Source organism: Apiospora kogelbergensis, assembly GCF_038363985.1.
Source record: "Apiospora kogelbergensis strain CBS 113332 chromosome Unknown utg000007l_segment0_segment0, whole genome shotgun sequence".
NCBI classification, from domain to species: Eukaryota; Fungi; Ascomycota; class Sordariomycetes; order Amphisphaeriales; family Apiosporaceae; genus Apiospora; species Apiospora kogelbergensis.
The window spans coordinates 2,433,478-2,457,819 of record NW_027117424.1 but is presented as its reverse complement, the minus strand read 5'-3'; the positions used below and the strand labels follow the sequence as shown (position 1 = coordinate 2,457,819).

The window sequence follows — 24,342 nt, the reverse complement described above, 5'->3', positions numbered from 1 at the left end:
GGGGAAGAGCCCTTACATAATAGCTGGAGGTCTGGCACTTCTTTTTTACTGGCCATGTTCGAGTGATGCACGTCGTATTCGAGCTCCCCGCCATCGATTTATCCATCGTCTGGATTTGCTTCAGCGGCCGTGTGTGAGTGTGCAGGCAGTCTATGAAGATTATGACCATCTTCTCCTTACCTATACCTGGTTGTTCAGTTGGTGGTTTTGGAATCCACCTTGGTTTGACTGATTTCGCATTCTCTCTTTGAACGGCCCTTTTGGAGTCGTTGCTCTTTAGATATCACATCGACAGCGCTTGCCCTACATGAGGGTCTCCTGGGTGGATAAATGCAGCAGGAAGAGGACGTTGAGTACAATTCTGCGCATCAAAATGTCAATTTCGGCGCTTAGGGCTGGGAAGCTGTATGCAATGTCGGCCTCTGTTGCATGTTGGTTGTAGTCGAGGATATCGTAGAAATTTTAATAGATTTCCAACCGCGACGAACATGGTACTTCGCGGGTGCTATTGATTGAGTCCAGCTAATTCTGGGGTTTCGCTTTTGGATGGTTCTCCCATTTATTGTTGAATTTCTCTCCGATCTAACAGGTAGTTCCTCTAGTAGCATGTCATCCAGCGGCTGAGCCGTGGCTCTGATGATCCTACTCGAGGACTCAAAAAAAAAAAAAAAAAAAACTCGAAAATGGTATCACGACTACACCGCGATGAGATACGAAGACAGCCAAGGGTTGTCAGGATGTGTGTAAATGGTTAATGGTAGTGGTGTAGGCAGATGATGTGCGTCTCCGGCGCCCCACCTCCACACCGTGCGAAGTCACAGTGTTCAGTATATGCTCGTACGTACGTACTTTTTGCCGGTAGGAGGAGGCGGCAGGCGGGAAAGACCAAAGAGCAGACGAGGTACCAGGCCCTGGTGCTGGGCAGCTGGGGTTCCAACCTTGGGCTAAGGCGTGGGTGGTGGGTGGTGTGCATCCCCTAAGAAAGGGTCCACTTACAGTACACACTTCCATTATCGCAATCTCGAAGAAAGGCTGCGAAAGCGACAGACAAACCACCAAGCCATTTTGTTGATTCGCAGTCACTTTCAAGGCATTGCTGTCTTCTCTTGGACTTGAACCTTGCTCACTCATCGCCCAGTCTTCTGTACGCGCATGGCAGCGCAGTAGACGAGCGCGCATCATAGAGCAAACCTAACGGTCTCAACCTACCGATAACTTTAACCCTCTTGCTCCGTGCCCCGATCTGCAGAGACGTTCCCGATACACTGGAGGTGGTGGCTACATACATACGTATTGGTCATCCATTCGCTCCTCCGTACAGACAGTCCTGCGCTTCACCTCTCCCTCCTTCTCTCCTAAAACAGTCGCTAGGAAAGCAGCTGCTCTCTACACTCTTACTGGAAAATCCATTTGTTGTATGTAATTGCAATCGCTACCCCTATCTGCCCTCTTGTTTCTCTTCCCTCCCAGGAACTAGCACTCTAGTCTAAAGGAGGGGAGCCAGGCCAGTGCCACCTCCAGACGTCACGTCCAGATTGATGTGGGCAGAGAAAGGGCCCTTCCTTGCCCTGACCTCGTCTTGCCTTCCTCTCATTCCACAGGGTGCTCACTCTTCTCTTGCCGAACATATTGCCTGGTATATCATATTGTTCAATCCTTCCCGGATGCGAGAATACACTGGCTGAACCCTGGAGAAAGATAACCCGTTCGGATTTCGCTCCCGCAATCGGCTTATCCAGATCTTCTAGAGTACTCGATATATTCGTCGCTGTCCATAACATACCGTATATTACAACCAAGCTATTGCTCATCTGCTCCTTTCGAAACGACGATTGCCGATTGCCTTGGAAGCCAGCTGGCTTGCCTGTTATTTATGATATTGGAAAGACTGGCTTCGTTATGTGATGGGTATGTTTTCCCTAGGCAACCCATGCAGTTAACACAGGCTCCATCAGCGAGCGACCCTCATTGCACCACCACCGCATCAACCACCGTTCCGTTCTCCCACATCAGGTCGCGGTTGGCAATCCCCCAAACATAAATTTTGGCAATTTATGGAAATCTATCACCCGGACTACATGCGGGACCCCTCGTTGCCATCTTGTCTGCCCACATCATGTTCCTAGATTGGGCCTTCAAGCCCAGATCACTCAACAATGACTTCCTCTCCTTCCTGACCTCTAAGGCCGCCGTTACTTGCATGGCGCTTGTCATTGCTCCGCCAGTGCTATGGCTAACGTTCACATGGGCGGATCGAACAGTAGCAGACAGCACGGATAAGATGTCCACCGAATCGGTATCGCCGATTTACCCTGATCGGCCCATTCGCCCGCTGCCTAAACGTCGAATGCGAGACCGACTGTCGTCCGAGGAGCTTGATACAATAAATTACCCTCCCTCGCCTCAGAACAACGTCCCATTATTTGATTACCCATGTAATCTGAAGACGGAAACGGGGGATGGCAGAGGAGAAGCGTCAAATGTTGTTGGGCGCGAGAACACAGCCGAATTGGCACAGGAGTCAAGTTTGCGAAGGTCTGGCTTAGGAGGGGGAGGAAGCAGCAGCAAAGACTATGGTGAGAAACGCCCACCAGATCAAGCAATGACAGCCCTGACCTTACATTCTCTTGATACATTGTTAGGTTACGCACTCCGCACGCCGCCCCGTCAAAGTCATGGTCGGCATACGATCCCGCAGCCGCCACCCTCGACAGCTTCCTCGGCCGACGGCTATGATTCATTCGAGAATACCAATAACAAGAAAAAGCGAAAAATACCGACAGCCGGAGAAAGCATGCTCAATGGATCGCACATCCTGACCGACCCAAGTATCATGGGTATGCCATCGCCTCCTACTACAGGCGATGAGGGCCCAGGTGACGCAACACTGGCGACCCCCCATGCGTACTACCAGTCTGGTCAAGGCAACGTCAATACCCAGGGGATTTCGGGGCCGGGTAGAGGACGGTATGGCCGTAATCGCAACGGCAGAAGCCCTTTGCGGACCATTCCCGATATCAATGTGGGCTTGCCTAAGAATCCCAAACTGAGATCCGGTGGGCAATATCCCGGTTCTCCTGCAGGTATGTGTGCAATGTTTCTTCATGCTTCAAATATCTTGCTTTCGGTTTCATTATTTCATATCCTCATTGCAAAATGGGGCTTGTTCTGTTCTTCTGTTCTGCACAGGCTCCTTAAAAGTTGTCTTGTCTCGTTTGCTCTTTGCCCCTCGCTTTGCTGCAAGCAGATGGTGCCCGGCGGTTTGTCCCGCCTTTACGGGCTTTTAAGCTCCACTGCACGGCCGGTTTGCAATGTCCACCTTCAACTATCTCACATCACATGGAGAGGAGAGGAGCCCCTTACAGTCAAGACCAGAAATTCCACGCATGCACGATGGACAGTACATTCTAATGGTTTTTTTTCTTGTCAGGTGAGAACTCAGGGATTATCTCGAATGCTATTGCCAGTGCCGAGAAGCTCTCTGTACCCCGCGGACAGGAGAACATCAGCCTTCTGCAACAACAAGCCTCGTCTAGAACCACGCCGACCTCTTCCCAGTTCACTTTTACATTCGACTCCCCTGTACCCGGCTCTGTTAGCTGGCCTGGACCAGACTCCTTACACTCTCCGATGGCTGTTCCGCCCCAGACTACTCTATCTGGCGATCACCGAGATCCCTACCATGGTGCCACAGCTCGAGCTACAGAGACCAGTCAGCCACATCTAGAGAATTCAGCTAGTGGAAATGTGTCCACCAAACCTGCTGCTGGTGCTACACAGAAGAAGGCGAAGAGACGAGCGGGCAGCTCATTGCTGCAAGCTGCCAGAGAACGCCGCCAGCAGACCGAATACCAGAACTACCATCACCCCCTACGCTGCAAGAAGTATGGGTGTGTGAATTTTGTGAATACGAGCGGATTTTTGGACGACCTCCCGAAGCACTGATCCGCCAGTACGAGATCAAGGACCGTCGCCGACGCCGGGAAGAGGCGGAACGACGGAGGCTGCTGGAGAAGGCCAAGATGAAGTCGAGGAAGGGGAAGAAGGCTAGTAATAAGCCTCCAGCCAAGAACAATAACAATATACAAGAGCGTTCGCCTGCCCCTCCAGCTGGATACCAGGCTCCTCACATGGGTTCACAGCCTAGCCAAGAGACGCAAAGCGAGGAGTTCGACGAGGATGATTATTATGAAGAAGATATTCATGATGATGAATACATACCTGCCAACGATCCTCAGGATACCCTTTCTCACAACACTACATCCAGTTACGATGGTGGAGGTGCCGGCGGGGGCAGCTCTAGAGACACTCGTGTTCCAGTAAGCTGAAGAACAATATGGCTGAGACAGGCTCCCCGGACTGGTTGCTCTGGATACAGAGACACTTAGATACCGGTTACGCTACATCATTCTGCGCATTAGCGCGTTGTTCTGCTTGTGCCGCAGCATCTATTTCAATATGACGCTGTTCACGGCCATGAGGGCATGGCTTGTTGGTGGGAACAAGTCGGCCCTTTTGGTATCAAATACCCCCGAATACCATTCCCTTCATGGCAGCTAGCAAGACGCAGAGTCAGACTTGCCCTGTCACTACATTGTCAGAGGATTCGCTCCCAACACAATTAGTCCACGTTACACGCACCATGTCTGAGCAGGTCGCTTCATGCTTGAAATCCCTGGCAAGTCTCGACAATTGCATCAAGAAAGGCAGGCCATATAAACCATCGAGTGCGCAGGCGAGGCAATCACTGCAAGGCATCTTGTCTTCGTGTAGGCTGCCCTTGGCTTAGAAACACTGTATTGCCTGTTGCATTACTTGGGCGGTGTACTGCATACCTAGCCTAGGCTACCAAGATGAATCAATGACACATACCCCTCTTATGAAGATTGCCCTAATTGTGTCTATATTCTCTGTACTTTCCATTATGTGAGATTGCCCCGAGTATGCGTGACTCATGCTGTACGTCCCTATTGAGACATAGCGTCACATATTAGAAAAGTGCCATGGACAGTACCTGTTATACAGCGATAAGGAATGTTAATAATATGCAGGTTAGCAACCTTGATTTATTTCTTAACTACAATCCTAGCTATGTTGGACAGTCTGTTCGCCTTAAATAAATACCTTATCCTTCCCTGTTCTATCTGGTAGATTACAAGGTGATGTATAGATATAAGAAGTTAAGCTAATGTAATTCAATTCTGTATAGTCGGACAGCATTATCACATCCGCATCAATTTCCGCATCTACATACTAATTCGGGGTCCAGTGACGTCATTTCAAAGGATGCATGCATCAGTAAATCCAATCCACTTAGTAGAGGATGTTATCCTTCTATAGAGTAGAGAGATGCTCGTGGTGTACTAATTCCCTTAATCATCATATCCAATCTGTTATAAAATATTTTGAGTATAGATAAATGGATACTCCATGCTGTAAACCTTGTCATCCGTGATTGTTTGACAAACCCCGTGTCCATAAATTTAAACAAACCGTGTAGTTGGCCTTCTTCACATATGGAGGACGACACTGTCAATTTGAAACCTGAGACAGCTCTAAACACGCGTGTTCTACACCCTATGGACACAGCCTCAGATGGCGGCATGCCCGTGAAACATTAGCATATCTAATATACGTGTGCTTGGGGCGGATCATTCGGGCCTAACACAGGTGTCACGATATTAGACTGGATGTGTATGTACACGTCCACGTGTTTGCGCGTGCATTCTGATGAGCTGGGGCAAGGGACAGCGAGGTATGTGGTTGAAATAGGCATTGAATCGATGGATGCTGCTCCCGTCCAACAGGAATACCGGAACATAAGGATGGAGCAGGACCGCAACATATCTCCAAGATCGTTGGGTAGCCGGGTGGTTCCATCAGTCTCTAGCCAACTAGCCTGACCCAAAATGATGTGGCATGACATCACCTCGAAGAGGAAACAAAAGTGGCATTGGACTGGACTGGACCGATCCGCCGCCAAGCCTGCCCGGCCCCCAGGCAGTACCCAGGCCCCCCTTCGTTGCAGGTACGTGCTTCCACCAGCGGCAGCGCGGACAGTCTTTTACTGTACATGTGTGTTTATGCAATGCAGTCTGTATAGCATTCATTGATATAGTCCATCATATACACCGTGATTCCCGGCTATGTGTCCTTGTCTACTGTGATGGCGAAAGAGAATCCACGAGCGCGGAATATTAATAAACCACTCGAGGATCCACCGGCATCATCAACAACCTGGTCGGGGATCATCTCATCTCACGTCCACAGTACTTTTCCCGGTGCCTATTTTTACGTCCAAGCTCCTATTTCCCACGCGATCGTCGAAATCCCCGTTCTCGCCCAACCTACATACTTTACCTACTTACCTTATCAACTACCTCTCCGAATGCCTGGATACAATGGGGTCTGATTGCTGTTTGTCCATTCACCTGAAATATTAGTCGCCTGCCACGATGCGCTTGGCCAACCCGTCCGATCGATAACTGCACGTTTCCTACGGTTAGGCGTTCAACACTGGCGGCTTTCTAGTTTCCTTTCTTCTTCTTCTTCTCATCCGGTTTAATCATCTTTTCAGACTATCATTTCATTCCATATGACCGCCTTGTAATTCAACCCCCTGGGCCCTGGAGCCATTTATCGTCTCATACGCGTACGACCAGAGCATCCTGCGGTTCAACAAGACTAGCTGAATCTAGCTATACCTGAGCAATATGTTTGGCTCCAGGAAGAGTCGCCGCGGCCGTGGGCCTCCCAATCCGGTACGTTCTGGTTTGTTCGCACATGTCTTGTCCCTTTGTCTTTGTCTCGAGGGTAGTGCCAGCTCCGCGCAGAGATAGGCGAGTAGACTCTTCTACTAGTAGGCCTTCGTCGTACCGGACTATGCAGCATGCGGCTACTATCGCATACTAGTAGTCATTACCATGTAGTCGTGAGGTGGGTCGGGGACGAGCCGAGATGACCGACTTCCCTCCATAGTGACGACAGTATATTCACATCCCGTCTGGCCTAGCGCCGAGTACCTCAAACTCTATCATACCTGATACTGATCTTTTCCCTTCTGCCTCACAGAATTCCACTCCTACTACCGTCAATCCCAACGCCTCCACAGCTGCTGCCGCCGCCTTTATGTCCAGCCAGAACCCCAACCGTTCGCTGTCGTCGGCGGCTGCTGCCGCCGCGCTGCGCGCTCGCCCTCACACGCCGACTAATGTTGGCGCGGTCCAGACAAAGCGCACTATGCGCCGGAGCCCTTCAATATCCTCGGTATCGAGCGCGCCGGCTGGCGGGAGGAGGACACCGAAACTAGAACGACGCGGCAGCTCAGGTAGCATGACCGAGAGGACGTTTCGCAGTCCTTCGCCACATGGTCGAGAACCCCAGGGCCAGAACCAATACCCACCCGTACCTGCCATCCCGGATGGACATCGGAATAGCACAGTAGGACGCAGCCCGTCTACCGTCGGTGTGGGAATGCAGAACTTCCGCACAGCGTCCCAGAAAATGGATACGGAGCTGCCTTCATGGTACACAAAGCCATCTGGCGACACAAGCAATGTGCGCACCTCCGACGCGCCCATGGGTAGCGCTGGGAAATCTCTAAGGCGACCAGAGAGCCTCATCGCTGCTGGACGCCCCGACAGCCAAAACTCGGTCAATTTTTCGTATCCGAGCCGGCACCGCGCAACGTCCCCTTCACCATCGCCCACCGCTGATCGCAACCCTCAATGGGGCTCTTTGCCGCCGAACTCGATTAGAGCTTCCCTCCCGGCCTCCTTCTCGAACCATTCCGATCAAGCTATGGTATATGATCCTAACTCGAGAAGAATGGTACCAAGAACAGATCAGCTGGATTTGATGGAAGTGAAATATCATACGAGGGAAGCATCGGAAAAGCAGCCAAAGAAAAAGAAGGGTGTTCAACGTTCTGGGAGCCATCTAGCCAAAGGAACAGTCGCCAGGGTCAAGGGAACTACAATCGAGCCGAGTGAGCAGGAACACGATTCGTCGAACAGATCATCCCCAGCCCTTGCGACGCCACCGAATGGAAGAAATGTACCAACTGGTGGACAGTCACTTGCCGAGGTTAATCCCACCAATGCTACTTCGAGTCACCTTGAGTTGGCGGAACCTTCACGGGATCAGCAGTCTCAGTCAGAAGTGCAGGACATGTATGCCAAAGAGCGTACAGCCCAAGTTGCAGAGGCCCCATCAAACAGATTAGTTGGTCGAAAACCGTCGGTCGTAAGGGAACTACCAGAGGAGGATGCTAAGGAGCCTGAAGAGCCGATGTACCTGACGTCAAAAACTGTCCGCCAGGCTCTGGACTCCGTCCCGACTCAACAGAATTTGTTTTCTACCCCTGAAGATTCTGGTGAACCTTCATCTAGCGGTTGCAACGAGCCCCCAACCCGCTCCGATTTCCCCAGAAGAGGTACCAGCAGAGCAGAAAGTGGCGTACATACCAAATAAGCCAGTTGCCGAGCTCTCACGGAATGGCAGCATTTCACGGTCGGCTTCTAACAGCCCGGCTCGAACCGCGCGTTTTGCAACCACTCCGTCTGAAAGCCTCGCGGTACGCCATGCGCCTCTACCGAGGTCTGCTTCTCCAATAAAGTCTGCATTGAAGCACTACGACTCTTCGGCACGCGATGCATCACTGTCCGATAATGGCTCTGACATGCGAGTGACTTCCCCCGAACGGGAGGCTTCGATTGCGCGCAAGAAGTCGGCCCGTGTTAGTTTCGACGACCATAACACCAAAATCGTTGGCGAAGCCGCGCCGACTGAGAACGAGGATTCGCCAGTTGCGCCAAGTCCTCAGCATAGCAAACGACCGTGGTATAGCCACATTGCCCGGAGTAAGAAAAAGGATATTTCGTTGGACGAGGATGAAATTATGAAGCCACGACCTGCTCTTCCAAGTTTCGGTAGCGTTCGCGAGAAGAAACTTCGCGAGCCCGAGGAGGAGCGGCCTCTCATACGTCCATCAGGATCTGCATACTCATCGGCAACACCTTCTTCCCCCTTAATGCGGCCTTCAAGCGGTGGCATCACCGCCCTGGCTACCACGCCGGATAGTCCTTCTGTTGGCCAGTCAAATGATCATGCGATGGGCTTCATTATTTCTCAGGACCAGTCTTCGCGTAATGCAGCGAACATCTCCCGGTTTAGAGAGCCGCTCCCGCCTGTTGTGACAACCGCAGAAGCGCATCGTTACGATTCAGACAGTGCTAGCTCGTACAGCGAGGATAAACTTTCAAATGATGAGATGAGTGGAGGAAGTGATGCGGAGGCGATACCCAGCACCCAGACAACTATGGCCGACAGTTACGATCACATGAGAAGCCCGCCAGCGATTCCAGACAAAAGTGCCTCCAGGACAAAGGAATCACATGCAGAACTCAAGAGCGCGATCGAGCTTCCGGACAACCAGGTTCCTGCTATTTCCATCACGAATCCCAGCCCGGCGATCCTAGATGGCTCTCATCCGTCTGAGTCGGCATCGAATTTGCAGCAGTACTTTGAGGTGCCCGGCACGTTTCCAGACGAGGAGGTAGGGGAGGACAGGTCTTCAAAGCAAACGACAACGAAGAGCAGTGGGTTAAAGGATGTTACTCGCTCTGCCCGTTCGATAGTCGAGCCTAAAACAGAGGTGCCCACTGCTCAGATTGATGCCTTGCCTCAGACATCCCCCAGCGGTGTGCCTACTGCAGCCGATGTTACTGATTCTGCGGACGACGAATCTAATGCTAGCATCTACAGCGATGCCTATGAAGAGCTTTCTGACATTGAGGGTGACGGGTACCAGTCATTGAATGCCGTCGTGGAAAGTCCTCTCAGCAAAAAACCGGCTGCGGCGCCTATCGAGTCCCTAGGTGTAACAAAGCCTGATTCAACGGAAGCCATGGGTGACCATATGCTGGAAAAGGTAATCAAGGATGCAGAAGATTCCACAGAGCCTACACAGCACATCGTGAACGATTGGGAAACTGCCAAGTCGTATTGGCGAAGTCTAACTACGGAAAAGCGACGCCAGTTAGAACGCGAAGCCATGCTTGAAGCTGGCGATGATGCAGACGCTGAAACCCCCACGCGTCGGCCCAGCAATAGAAAGAAGACGCCTGAGCAGATCAAGGCAACTTCTGTAGCCCAGATGGCACAAGCGCAAGCACCAGCGCATGGAAACAAGCATTCGCAACCAAGCAATCCCGAGAGAGTCTATATGATTCAACCTGGCACAAAAGACACGCAAGAGCCCTACGATCCTCCTCCTCCTCCAAGCGCTCGTATGCGTACTTCACTGCGACCTGAGCAGCCTGCGAAGCAACCTCAAGGTTCAAGAACCCCCTCTGGTGGGGTTCATTTACGAAAATCGATGCGTGGCATGACAACAGCCGAAGAGACTACGGGCAGCGGCGCATCTCGACGTGTTAGTGCTCCTCCCGAGCGACCGGCTTCAATGTCGAAGACAACTTTGAGGCCCCAGACAGCTGCACCTGGAAGAAAAGCAGCAGATTCCTCGCTTGCGTCAACATCTGCAGGGAACGCCACCGCCAGTGCTGCCAAACCCGCTTTGCAACGGCGCGGATCCGATGCGAGCGATAGTAGCTTCAAGCGTTCGCGAGCACCATCGTCGGGAGGCTTCGGATTCCGCAACACCATGCGCCAACCCCCCGCCGGCGAAGTAGCAGTCCCCGCTGAAAGAAGCTCAGGCAGATTCAGCATACGGTCCATGTCACCCCCTGAGTCTCCCTTCCGTCGGGGCTCGAGTAATGCTACTGGTGGTCCACCGGTAACCTTGGGTATGCGCCGTACCCTCCGGTCAAACAGCGAGTCAAGCCAAGACTCCAAACGCTCCTCAATGCAATTTCCCAGCTTTGGCCGTTCGAACAAAGCTAGTAAGGCGAGCAAGAAGCCGAAAAAGACCAGCCGGCTTCGTGATGACTCTAGTGACGACGATAGCACTGTTGCGCCTGCGTTCCGTAGTCGATTTGCAGATTCCAGTGACGAGGATGAACCGCTACCGCAGCCTCCGACTAGGCCAATGTCCACCGGTACACTTCGGGGTTCCGCAACAGCTCCATCCAGATTTCAAAGAAGCGCTACAGTGGTAGAAGAGACCGAGGAGGCACCTGAACTACCTGATTCCGGCGACGATCGTTCAATGCAGATGCCCAGCCCACTGCGCAGCCCCAAAAGTACAGCCCTGTCCCGTCCTATGCCTCAACGTCAGTCAAGTTCTGGTATTGGAACTTCAACATTGAATCGGTCTGGCTCAGGACGTGCCAGACTCACCGAGCCTGCCTACACATCACCCGAGAGTCCCAAAAACCGCAGGTCTTTCATGGACAACATTCTGCGCAGGAACAAGAAGGCCGACCAGGACGGGAAAATTCAACGTGGCGGATGGACGGAAAGCGCGGCAAGGCGGGATACGCTGTTGGAGCGCGATGCAGATGAGCTTCGGGACCTTCGAGGCGATTCCATTAACCCTGGGAGCCCGAAGCTTCAGAAACGAACCAGGCCGGGCTCACGCAACGGCAGCTGGCCACTTCCAGACGTGGGCGACAACGGGAGACCCAGTACCGCCGATGGACGAGTGAATGGCGGCCCGCTGCCTCGGCCGAACATTGCGGATAGGAGAAGCACCAGCCTGGGACTGCCGGGTGTAGTAGGCCAACCTGCCAAATACGACGGCAAGGATGTGCTTGAGCCCGAGAACAACAACAAAAAGAAGAAGAAGTTTGGGGCACTGAGAAGAATGTTCAGGTTGGACGACTAGTGTTCCTCCAGAAGAGGAGGGTGCCATAGGGAGAGGGTTCGTCAAGGACGCAAGGGGCGTGTTCTGGTGCGGAACCGGCCCGTTTCGCCTTGAATGATTACGCTCAGCAGCAACAATGGTCTTCTACTTATCCCTGAGTCGGCCAAACAAGACTACGGCATGCATGGGGCATGGGAGGTGGTGAAATACGCCGGTCATGGATTACGGCTTCATCTTGACGAGATATATAAAAGCGCTACGAAGCATCAACTGATGCGACTTTTCCTTATTTTTGAATACGGGAGCAGGGCAGAGAGGTAATGGGTGAGGTAAACCGCATTAAAGCGGCACACACTGTTCGAAGGGGAGGGGGTTTTTCTCTTTTCGGTTCGCAATCATACCCAAATCTGTTGTTTCGACTCTCGTGGGAGAGAGTGTGGGCAAATACCGGGGCCACACTTTCTGCGCTGTGCGAGCAATCCCCCAATAGTAAGAGGCCCAGTAGAGTAATAAGAAATACATCAATCCAAAGTAGAACAGGCCAAGGAAATCGAGGCGGTAGAGAAAGTCAAGTGATATATATCCGAAATGCAATGGGGAAGCCAACCTCTGTTTTGTCAACGACTAAAAGGTGGAAGGACACAGGCAACCCAAACCTAGTCGCGTTCCAGGTTGACCGCCACCACGACGGTGTAGGGCCCGACCCCGGATGCGACGGTAGGCTGGGCAGTGGCAGCAGAGCATCGTGACCTGACAAAAAGAAAAGCAAGCGGCCGCCGACTTTTGTTGAGAGCAGGCGGACGCGTGTACTCCACCTCAAGATTGTTCTAGATTTGCAAGGGATCTACGACTTGTCAGGCTTGGCAATATGTCAGGTCCGTATTCTCAAGCCCAGCCCTCCCCCTTTCCTCTCCTGCCCCGTGGTGCTGGTGCTGGCTGGTGCTGGCTGGTGCTGGCTGCTGAGCTGATCTGGATCGTGGTGAATTGGTGTTACGAGAACAGTACTACCCACCTACCGCGTGTCTGTCTTCGTTGTTGACCAATGCATACATATGGACGGTGCATGATGCAGGGCCGAGAGATGCGTCCAGAAGCTGCTGAGAAAGGCTGTTCAGTAGCGGCATGGTAGGGTGGTAGCACACGGTAGCAGTTGGGCATGGCTGTCAGAAACCAGGCTGCCCAATGGACAGGACCGACGGCAGTGTCGGTATGGGACCAGAAGATGGGACGGCGTACATCGATGACATGACATGAGGATATGGATATGTAGCCTGGGAGTCTACCCGATGTGATGTGGGGAATCCTCAGGCTTCGTTCCCCCGTCCCCCCATTCCCACATGCCACCTTTGCGAGCTCCCGATTGGTTGATCTCGCTGCCCTTAGCCTCTACCCCAGCTGAAGTCGCCCTCTTTACAAGTACCTGGGGCCTGGGGCTGGGACTGAGACCGGGACTGGCAACTGGGTCAGCCGGGACGGGGATGCTGCAAATAGCATGCCGGGACAGTACATAGGAGGGGGGAAGGAGGGGCAGCAGCTAATACCAGCTAATAACAGGAGCTAGCACTTGAGTACAGCATATCATTCTTCTCATCCCATGCGCCAGAGACACATACACATACACACACACACACACGCACGCGCACACGCACGAGGGGGCGGACGAAGATCGTGAGATTTTGGGGCCTGTCCTATTTTTTTCCCTTTCTTTGTTTTTGTGCTCTCGTCGCACGGGTCCATGTCTGAGCAGGTAAACTCACTCACTGTCTCCCCCTGGCTGGGATGCTGTCCATGTTTTAAAAGTCCTGACGATCGCCCTCCTCTCCTTCCTCGCCCTTTGGCCTTTTCTTCTTCTCTAGAGCAGTACTTACACACATACATACTTGTAATCAAGCTTGAAATCGAGTCCGCCCCATCGTGACTTTTCTGCCCCTCCCTCCATTCAATTTGTTCCATCAGCAACCCGCAGCCCAGCTGATCCCACGATCCATCCACACTAGCTTGAGCGGGAGCTAATCCTCCTTCCCCAAATCCCATTCACACTCACATCCATCCATTGTACTACCGCAGCCAGGTAGTGACAATCTGAAGCCTGACGCTGCCTCAGCCTTCCAGTGGCTTCACTGGCCGCTTGATCTTGACCTTGGCTGACGGCATTTACGTCATCCACTCACCCCAGCCCTTGGTTCTCGAAACGAAGCTCAGCAAGAAAAAGAGCTCTCCAGCAAGCGCAAGCAAGCAGCAAGCAGCAAGCAAGCACCAGCGTAACTAAAAACGGCCCTTTCTCGTACTACTTCGCCTCTAACGCACACCCACTACCTTTCCCCGTAAGATGGCTTCTCGATCTATTTTGCGAGCCTCGTCCCAGGCGTTGCGGTCGGTGACTACTGCACCCATTCGCACCGGCAAGCCCTCAGCTCTAGCCGCGGCTGCCTCTTTCCACACCACCCGCGCCCTTTTCGATGGCAAGAACGGCAGCAGCAACAGCCAGAAGAACAACCAGCTCCCCCCCGGTTCCCTTGCCCGCACCGATGAGAGCATCACAGTCGAGTATCCTGAGGAGGGTGAGCTCCCCTCCAGTACTCCCGTCACGGGCCGCGGTGGCATGCATTCGAAGCGTACCCTGGCATCCTTCTCGCTCGAGGGAAAGACCAGCGTCGTCACTGGCGGTGCCCGCGGCTTGGGCCTGGTCATGGGCCAGGGCTTGGTCATCTCGGGTGCCAACCTGGCCATCGTGGATATGAACAGTGAGTCATTCCCATGTTTCCTCCAATGACTGCTCGACCCCATCCATACTAGGTTGTGGTGGGTTTCCAACACGAGGGTGAAGTGATGGTGATATAATATGTTGCTTCTGGGCTCGAGTTCATAGTTATGATACGGGCCCACCCCTCTCTGTCGCCCTATATGGTTTGGGATCTTGTATTGGACGTAGTAGTGGACCGCTGACATTATCCAACTATAGAGGAAGAAGCCGAGAGGCAGGCCACCGAGCTTATCAACCTCTACCGTAAAAGAGAACCCCGGCGCCACCCGTGTGCCCAAGGTGACTGCCCATTTTGCCGATGTCTCGGACGCGGATAGTGTCCAGGGATGCATTGAAGGTATCATTGCCGAGCACGGTAAAATCGACAGCCTCGTTACCAGTGCTGGGTTCACTGAGAATTACGACGCCATCAACTACCCCATCGACCGCATGCGCAAGCTGTGGAACGTCAACGTGGACGGCACTTTCCTCTTCGCCATTAGTGTCGCCAAGCACCTCATGGAGCGAAAGGCTGCCGGCAGCATGGTCTTTATCGGGAGCATGAGTGGCAGCATTGTGAATGTTCCGCAGCCTCAAGCGTGAGTTTTGCCCTGCTTCCTAGATCCAACACGATAAGACAGCCAATTCAGTTAGCTGTTTTGCGTTTGCGGGTAGAGCAGCAAGTCGCTAACTCATCTTTAGGCCTTACAATGCTGCAAAGGCAGCTGTGCGTCACATGGCATCATCATTGGCTGTTGAGTGGGCACACGCCGGTATCCGAGTGAACTGCATCTCCCCTGGCTACATGCTGACTGCACTGTAAGTTCCAAAACCCTAGGCCATAAGCCCCGTGAAAAGGCGATGAAATGCTAACCATCAACAACATTGCAGCACTCAGAAGATCCTGGATGACAACCCGGACCTTAAGCGACAGTGGACCTCTCTCATCCCCCAGGGCAAGATGGGCCAGCCGGTCGATCTGATGGGCCCCGTGACGTTCCTGCTTTCTGACGCTTCTCAGTACGTCACGGGCGCGGACCTGCGTGTCGACGGTGGCTATACCGTTACGTAGACAACCTCTTCCCTTGGTTGAGAAGAAGGAAAAGGTTGATCCAGGAGAATGATATAAAATTTGTATTACAGCTTACTAGTACAAGGAGTTTTCAGTCATGGACAGGCGACATACAGAGGATAACGGTTCGGGGGTTTAACCGGAAAAGCCGAGTCGGTTAAACTCAGCAGGCGTTGATTGTTCGAGCCTTTCCATACACATACACTACGAAGGTCTACTATTAGGTGTGCAAACTCGTGAACAAGCGAGCTGGTATTCCATAATGAATGGGAGATGACCATCTGACTACATTCGAGTATCTCTGTTGACCACTGATATCCTGAAACACAGCATCTTGCTAGAGATGATATCACCAGGTCACTATTAGCGACTCTGTGGGAGACGTGTTGATATACAAGTTTTCCTGATACCTTGTTAGTGTAACATGTTTCCGTATTAGTCCATTCCGCCCTCATATTGAACCCTACTTATTTGGCCTGAGAAGAGCCCTATTACAAAACAAGAGCCACCAAGATCGCGAGGCAACATATCCCGAAGAAGAAAGCAGATATGATTTTTTTCTCGTTTTCTTTTGACTCACCGGTTGCGGCGCGCCACCGCTTGGCCATTCGTTGTCCAATAGGCGCGCCACCGCCATCACCATCAACTTGCCTGCAGTGTAAGGTGGGCAGGAAGGATGGAAGCCTGTCTGCCTGCCGACAAGGAAGGGAAGGGGGGAGAAAAAGAAAGGTAGTAAGCTGAGCAGCAAACGCGCACGCATTAGGCTTCCCTTTGCCGGTCATGTTGGAACACTCAAAGCTGGGGTAAAGGTAAGGCAGCTCGTAGCAAGCCACTCACGCACACATTGTAAGAGAAAAACCGAGAACGTCAGCGTGGGGTATGCAGGGGACCGATGGTGGGGGAAAAGGGGGGTTGGAAGCAAAAGAAAGGAAAACACCAAGTGCGGTGTATTGCCGCGCGGGATGTATGGAAGCAAGCAGGGAATTTTATCTATCGTGACTCTATTGTTTACATACCTTGAATGGAACATTATGAACTGCGCAAGACGTAGATCTATGTCTACGTATACAAGGATGATATCGCACTTGATGCTTTGCAGTTTAGATAAGTAGGTAGATTATACGGACCCATCTATAGACAAGTCGTCCTAGCTTCGATCTAAATGTCCCCGAATCCCTTACGCATAGCAATTAGTCTTTTTTACTCGTTCGATAACCTCTACTACCCCCCAGCTCCCATATTGTATTTATCGATGGCATACTCCACGCTTGTGAAACAGCTTGATAGAAACAGCTCGCCCCTTCAGCCCGCAAGTTTGTCCGCGAAGGCCCAAAAAGTCGGTGAACGAATCTCCAATTCGATTGTAGAGTGAACAGATACATATGCACCTATCTTGTTGCTTATGCAAGTCCTGTGGTGGCTGTTGTGCCATTCTATCCACTTGATACTTATCACAAACTGACCCCCCTTGTCGCCTGGATGGCGGTTGGCAACGGCTTTTTCAGGGGTCGAACATGCCCACGGCTGGTGACGACCGAGTACACAATGCTAGAGAATAGAAGCGACCATCGACACTTCCTATAAGCAATCACAATAAAAGATAGACGTGTTTTTTGTGTGCGCCGGTCAGATTATACGAGTCTCTTTAGCAGAGCCGGCAAAGAACCCCATGGCCAAGACGAACGCCGCCGCGATGCAGATGTAATCAATCGCCAGGTCACCTATAGAACCCCACCGCTACACGTATCTGATACAACTAAATGGACTACATACAGTACAATAAACACCAATCACCTCTAGTCTTTTGGTGAATATTCAGAATTCCTATAAAACCATATCTATGTTCCGCTGTTTGAATGGTAATGTTGACCCACCAGGGTGTGCCGCTGGCCGCACACACAATGTGGACGATAAAGACGTGACTCTCGTAACGTAACGTAACGTAGCGGAAGAAAAGCTCTCATCGGCGAGGCTTCTTCTCATTTTGACGCTCGAGTAAAAGCGTCAGCTGGCTCTTGGAGCGGGCCATCGGGACGGTAGGCGCGGTGCTAGGAGGCGTAGGGGCGAGCCGGCTATCAAGAAGCGATCCTCCGCTTCGAGACGATGCGCCTTCGCTGCGCCCTTCTTGACCCGGGATCATCTGTGCGCGTATACTGTCGTCGAAATCTGTCATGGTCCCGCGAGCTGCGACAGTGGAAGTCGTCGCTGTGCTTGACGATATCAACCCATGTGGCGGGACTCGATCCAGTCCTCCCCGCACGATGCCGACTTGTGGCCCGTTTTCTGACCTGGTCCGCATTATCGCAGGCGCTTTCTGCCTCTGCGCGCTGCTTTGCCTGTACAGTGGTGCTTTGGGGGGATTCGCGTTCCTTTGCTGGCTTTCGTCTATCTGCTCCATCCCATTCCCGCTTGATTCGGCGCTGTTCTTGGCCGGGGTTGCCTTATCATCTTGAACAATGACGGGTAGCGTTCCACCAACAACCCGAAATGATGCAGTATCGTTTGTGGCAGCCGGTAGAGGCTTGGTAGCTGGTAGCTTTCCAGCAGCCTTGGCACTTATCTTGTCGCTTGTTTCCCGAGCCGCCCCTGGCGCGCTTTTCTTTGCCGCTCTCTCAGCTATCGGAGAAACAGGCCTCTGTGATCCTGACCTTGATGAGGTGGACGAGTTGCCGTCTTTCACTGCAGATTCAGTGGCCCCCGAAGATGACTGCGAACTCTGGCGTCGCGGCATTGCGGGCCGTCGCCTGGCTGTTGAGGCAACAAAAGTTGTTTTCTTCTTGGGTGCTACACTCGTAGACTTTTTCCGCTCCCCTTTGGCTGCCGAAGGAGCCTGCGATTCCGAATCCTTGTCGGGTGGCGCCTTCTTCCGGCTTGAAGAAGGCTCAGGCTCAGCCTGATCGGCGCCTTCATCCTCTGACCCGGGAGGTGACACGAAGCGGGCAGTTGGTCGCGGCCCTGACGTTGAAGGTCCCCTAGGCTTTTTTAGGATAGGGTGTGGGGGTGGGGGGTCTAGATGAAGAAGACTGGGATGGTTGTGTTTTGGGTTGCTCCGTTGGAACTGTTGGGCCTTTGGCATCTCCTACTTCGCGAAGCTCTTCCTTTCCCATCTGGACGGTGGCAGACTCTTCTTCTGGGTAGGACTGCGGTAGACTTATTCAGTTCTAGCGCCAAGGTGGTTTAAGCGTACAACATACCGGATCAGGTCCCTCATAGCGATTGGGCGGACCGCGTAACCGAACAAATGTAGGTCCTTTGGATATGTCCTCGAATAGCCGAGCCAGCGTCTTCCCCGACAGCTCCCGGCGATCGCTCCCCAAGACATGCCACCAGAAGTTCTCGAGGCGCTGAGCAGTGGGATCAATGAGCGTTCGACAAGTTACAGTGTAAACTAATATAGAATCAGTTTAGTTTCTGTCAGATGCACCTGGTTCTTGGCATGTCTGGTCTACATACCATGCCAGTACTCATATATCTGCTCTCGTGGGACTACCGGGTACTCGGCTACCGAATGATAGATAAGATCATGGTTCATAACGATGCCCTTTGGCAAGATCATGCCGTTTGGCAGCATCATGTTAGGCGCCATCCTGGATGCTTGGGCGGCAGGCCTTTGAAGCGCGTCCTTGAGGCTGGTTGACCGGGCCTGTGTCGAATGCAGCCCAGGCTGTATAGATGGACTAATCGCGCCTTCCCGCGAGAAACAGCCTCAGTATCGGAAACATGTACAGCGTGTGTGACTTCGACGCCGACAACCCATCACTACCATAAAGGGACACTTGGACGACGGACGGCGGTTAGCAGGAATTCCTCGCCAGCGGCCAAGGTTCGGCAGGGAGTCGGGATCGGTATCACGGGATGGTGTTTGGACGCTCGACCCGACTTCCAGACGTCCAGACTTTGGCAGGATGCAACTATCAGCTTACAAAGGGTGGGTCTCCTTGGACGTTTTAGGGTGCCAGATGGGGGGGGCTCTGGGGGTGCCACTTTTTACCGTGGGTGAAGTCTGTCACCGAGTCTCTTGCCGCCAAAGGGGGAGGAAACAGACCGCTTTGGTGTGAGAGGAGAGGGAAAGAAGCAGCAGGAACCGTGGTCCTTGTTTCTTGCCGTAGACAATAGAGCGCCCGCCCTGGCCTTGGCGAGGGTCCGATGGGTCAGGCGAGCTTCGACTCTCTCTTTCCCACGGCGGCGGTGCTTCTTCTACCCAAGAAGAGAAGCCGTGAAGGAGAATGGTGCTCGAGCCAGGGAGTCCAGAGGTTGCGCCCCTACGCTACCAAGCCAGGAGAGCCGGCTGCTTTCTTGGCCAAATAGGGAAATGCTCAGAAGCAAGCCCGGCAATACGTACCCGGACTGAATTTAGACGGAAAGAAGCCAGAGTGACTGGAGTAGAATGTCTCATAAATCTCCCGGTTCAGGAGTGGGAGAGACGTAGGGAAGCCGGCAAGTAACCTAGCCGATTGGCATATGTTGAGAAAGTCTGTTAGGCTAGAAGAGAGGGAGAATGAGAGCAAAACGGGGTGTGTGGTTGGACATTGCAGGTAGCACTTGGACCAAAGTATTGAAGTCAAAGCCGACTGCTCCTTTTTTTCTTCCCTTCTCCTTTTCCTTCTTCTGCTTCGTCTTATTCGCACCGGGTGAAAACGAAGGCTAGCTAGAGTGAAGCAAGGAAGCAGAGGTGGTGGCAGTGGCAGGGAGAGGAGAAGCCGGCGAAATAAACACACAAACGACGGGTAGGGGAGGTATTGTTCGTACACATGGGCTAACTCTGCCTATGATTGACTGATTCACAGGGTTAGAAGGGGGAAGAGGGGCGCCTACCGGGGCACTGGAGACTACAAGACTCACAAGCCAGCAAAACTTTTTGGCGCTAGGTACAGTACTTTCTGGCGAACCAGCTAGGGAGGAGGTTACGGGTACAAGCCAGCTAGCCAGCCAGCACTGGGAATCACCAATGGACCCGCTAACGACACATCCCTAGCAGCAGCCTAGCAGCCTAGCAGCCCAGGTGGCAGGTGGATGAAGTTACATACCCAGAGGTTACATGCCCAATTTGTCGTTACGCCTCCTGCTTGGAATCAGCGTTGCCCGCTGCCATGCATCATCATCGCATTGCAGTTGCAGTCTACAGCCTGTCACCCGGTCCACATGTAAGTACAGCACCCTCCGTCTGCCATCTTCGGATGAAAGGTATTAGGCCTCGAGCGCCGTCCGTAGGGCAGACATGTGCATGCCCTATATCCGAGAACAGACGGACGAGGTATAAAGCGAGTATAACAGTCGCAGGGTGTGCGATTCATCAACTGGCTAAAGTGCGCCTCGTCTGGCCAATGGTAACAACGCACGCTACGTCGACTATAGGCAACTCCTCAGCTCCTTTCGTCCACCGACTCCCTCGCCCTTCAATCGCCAATCGGCATGCCATTGCCATGGGTGGGAGGCAGGTAAGAAAGAACGGCATCGACACTTTGCCTTCTTAGACACCGACCTTCTGAAGCGCTGTACGACGGCTACCGTGACAGGCACTTGTCAGCCAGTGCCTGGTAGCGTTGGATTGCATATGTTCGGTCACGGCCATGCATGCCGAGGTTGGACCAGCTGCAGCCTGTGCCGAGTCAATCCCTCAATTACCCATGTTACATTTATATCTCGGCTGCCTGTATACGATATATTGCAAATCGAGTCATGGCTGGTCCGGAGATCTGGGTCGGGACGAGCGATCCTTGGATTTCCAGTGCCACCTGGCAACCGATGTCGTAAGCTCCCTCGCTGTGCAAGTGCAAATTGTTGTGCCGGCAAAGCAATTTGAGAATGGGCACAACACCATACGAGCAAGCGCCATACATACACATACGTGTCTAGTATTTGGAGTGTGCGCACCGACTTGGTAGATTCCCATCTAGGCACGTTTGGTGGCCATTATTACGGGTACTATAAGTGGCCAGGGGAGGGGAGGCCGTGGTTCTAGAACGAATGCCCACCTCGCCAATGCATGGATGAATGGATCGCCCAGCCCGCCAGCCGCTTTCACCTACGGTTATTTCCGCGGTTGGTCTGCGGTGAGGGTGCCGTTTGTTGTCGGCGCCGGAGGCCAAGACTCTCTGCATTCGATGAGTAAAGCTGTTACTGATATGACAAGACGATTAGAGAAGAGAGAAGGGCGCCAGCGGAAGCTTCCGGTCAGCATCCGTTATCAAGTACAACCGCACCCGGACCTTGGCACGCAACCGGCCTCAATTTGATGAACGATCAGCATCAGCTCGAGTGTCAAGTGTCGCACAAGCATAGGCTTCCGCATAGCGTCCCCAATCGAAGCACTCAAGTGGCCCTTCTTCTTTCCAGATGCAGTCCTATTAGACCATCATATATCTATACGATCTGCGGCAAGTGGAGAAAGCGGCCAGGTCGTGTGACCCCGGATTTGCAACACGCAATTTGATCGCGGCGCTTTGCGACGACAATTGGCCCCGTGAAGCCAATTCCTCGCCAGAGCCTTTCTTCACCTACGTGGATCTACTGGTCCCGCGCCTCATCGGGCGATGGTTCTAGTGGCTATCTCCTGGTCACGAGCCCTCTCGGCAGCTGCTTACTTACATACGATAGGGCCAAAGAGAACGACCGGGACGCGATAGCGATGTTCTTGTCAGACAGAGTCTCTCTTTCTCTCTTCTGTCCTTCTCCTCATGCTTCCCCGCCCGGGTCATGCTGAGGGACGGCTTACGATCTATCATTTCTCAGCTATAGCATTGCCTATATGCGGGGAGCAAAGCTGTCACCATCTGACCTCAAAATTCGTGACCCCAACTTGGCCATATATACTACCCCACAATCCAGGTACGACGCCAAGCCTCGACTTTTACCACGTGTAGGTATGCCACATGGACACCCATGCCAAAAAGGGCCGCACAGCTGAGAGGCCAGGCAGGTACACATCGACCAGCGTACTTGCTAACGGACATCTAAGACAGCAGACTGTCTTTCGCATCTTCCGAAGACATTCTCCGCGAACGGATGGTCGCCACTGACGTATGATGGATACGATGAGACACGGTAAGAACGGCTGCGATTTACATTTGCCCGCTTTGATGGCATGATATCACTCATGATTCACCAGAGTAGAATTCCCCGGCGAGACTTGAACGTTCTATCTATGAACAAATATTCATCCCAGCTTATGTATACAGATGACCCTGTGCACAAGCTAACTTGCCATCTTCTATACGCTTTATGGGCTTTGTATTCCATATTTCGGGATACTAAACCGCCCATGGGACTCTTTGGCGTAACCGGCCTGCAGGTACGAGCCAGATAGCCACACCGTTTCTTGTGTCTGAAGTGACAGTTATATGACCGGTGAGCGGATGGACGGACAGCCTTTTGACTCACTTGTCATATTACGATCTCTTGTCAGACGCGGCCCGGCCCCCTTTTTGAGCTACAGTTCGCTAAAGCTAAGCCTTTGTCACGCGCTTCGAAAGCCTACGGTCATCCTACTGGCAGTAGCGTTCGCTTAGGATAGGAAACCAACGAAGAAGCACATACACACATATAGCATAGAGAGCGAGGCCTATCTCGACCACTAAACGACGGAGTAGGTGCTTGTAGAGGTGGCATTGCTCTTTCCAGTGATTTGTATGTGAACCTTCCGGGACGTCGCTGATTACCTGCCCGAGGCTGCGTTAGTACATGCAGCCAGCTAACCGACTGCAAAGCCGTACAGGGGGTCACTGTGCTCCCATGTCTGGACCGGCGTTCTTTCCCCACCGCGGATATCCATCGAAATTCACTATCGGCTGCCCCTTCCTCTGAAGACTTTGCCATCAGACATGTCAGCTTCGGTCGGGGCTATTCAGGTGAACCATCAGCCCCGGGTTCCGAACTTAGTTCGTGGGGGGTCGCGGCGTTGCTGGGCGTGGAAGTACTTTCGGGTTATTATACTGATGTATCATAAGACGAGGCCTGTAGAGCGGCTCCGGACGGGGCCTTGTGGAGGGTTGTCCTCTTCACATGCTGTGTGACGCCGAGAGAGGGAGTCAGCCTCAATAAACACCACCGCCATTGCCACCGTAAAGTCCGCCACCCAGGATTTCAGAAACCACATACCACAGGTGACAGGAGCTACGGCGCCTAATCTTAATGCTACGCACATACATGCACGACCTATGCACGCTTTCGCGCTGCATAACCGATGTAGAGATGGTTTGCTTTATATATACGACCCCGGCGTGGCAACGGAATGGGCCCTACCTACAGTCCTTAGCCCTCTTTGGCCCCTGACACATGTCAGTCAGTCCGTTCGCCTTCGGTTTTCTTTAGTGTCCAAAAATGCACATTCATACATGCATATGTACGTGTTTGCGTGTGTCCAACAGATCGGTCGGTATGGCCTTTGACGGTGTCCGCAGTCCCGCTCCTGCAGACGGCAGATGAACGTGATCCCCATGATTGGCTCCGTATCATGTTATTATTTGTTGAGTCGATAAAGCATTGCATCTATATGTATGCGCTGTGCGCCATGAAATTCCCCTCCACCCCGATGATCGATGCACGCCGAAAACATGTGAGCCAATCCTCTATACCGCCTACCTGGGAGTTGCCACATTACAGTCGAGGAAGACCAGCGGTTGATCCTCGATGAATATCTTGCCTGCTGTCGCTGCCACTGCGGCTGCTTCTGAATGAAAAGAACCGGGAGTCAATTGTTATCGACTCGACGGGCATACATATCTACCTTGTTCCGATCTCTGGACGGAGCCTTGATTCGCCCAA

The 24,342-nt window shown here is 52.7% G+C and overlaps 4 protein-coding genes across 4 annotated transcripts; 3 read left to right on the top strand and 1 right to left on the bottom strand.

Moving 5' to 3' along the window:
* Window positions 1-2,116: 2,116 nt before the first annotated feature.
* On the top strand, window positions 2,117-4,319 carry PG998_011134 (uncharacterized protein; the record flags this gene model as incomplete). The annotated part of the gene is made up of 3 exons (XM_066877950.1): window positions 2,117-3,083; window positions 3,431-3,712; window positions 3,781-4,319. Coding segments are annotated over 3 exons (1,788 nt in total), but the record flags the coding sequence as incomplete, so codon positions are not given.
* Window positions 4,320-7,128: 2,809 nt separating this feature from the next.
* On the top strand, window positions 7,129-11,785 carry PG998_011133 (uncharacterized protein; the record flags this gene model as incomplete). Its single annotated transcript, XM_066877949.1, has 2 exons — window positions 7,129-8,374; window positions 8,430-11,785. The coding sequence occupies 2 exons, from the start codon at window positions 7,129-7,131 to the stop codon at window positions 11,783-11,785; spliced, it is 4,602 nt and encodes a 1,533-aa protein (XP_066727003.1).
* Window positions 11,786-14,093: 2,308 nt separating this feature from the next.
* Window positions 14,094-15,579, top strand: PG998_011132 (uncharacterized protein; the record flags this gene model as incomplete). The annotated part of the gene is made up of 4 exons (XM_066877948.1): window positions 14,094-14,508; window positions 14,779-15,106; window positions 15,210-15,326; window positions 15,399-15,579. 4 exons carry the CDS (start codon window positions 14,094-14,096, stop codon window positions 15,577-15,579), a joined length of 1,041 nt encoding a protein of 346 aa, XP_066727002.1.
* A 1,960-nt stretch (window positions 15,580-17,539) lies between these two features.
* PG998_011131 (uncharacterized protein) lies at window positions 17,540-19,153 on the bottom strand (the record flags this gene model as incomplete). The annotated part of the gene is made up of 3 exons (XM_066877947.1): window positions 17,540-18,658; window positions 18,774-18,967; window positions 19,033-19,153. The coding sequence occupies 3 exons, from the start codon at window positions 19,151-19,153 to the stop codon at window positions 17,540-17,542; spliced, it is 1,434 nt and encodes a 477-aa protein (XP_066727001.1).
* Between the last annotated feature and the right edge of the window lie 5,189 nt (window positions 19,154-24,342).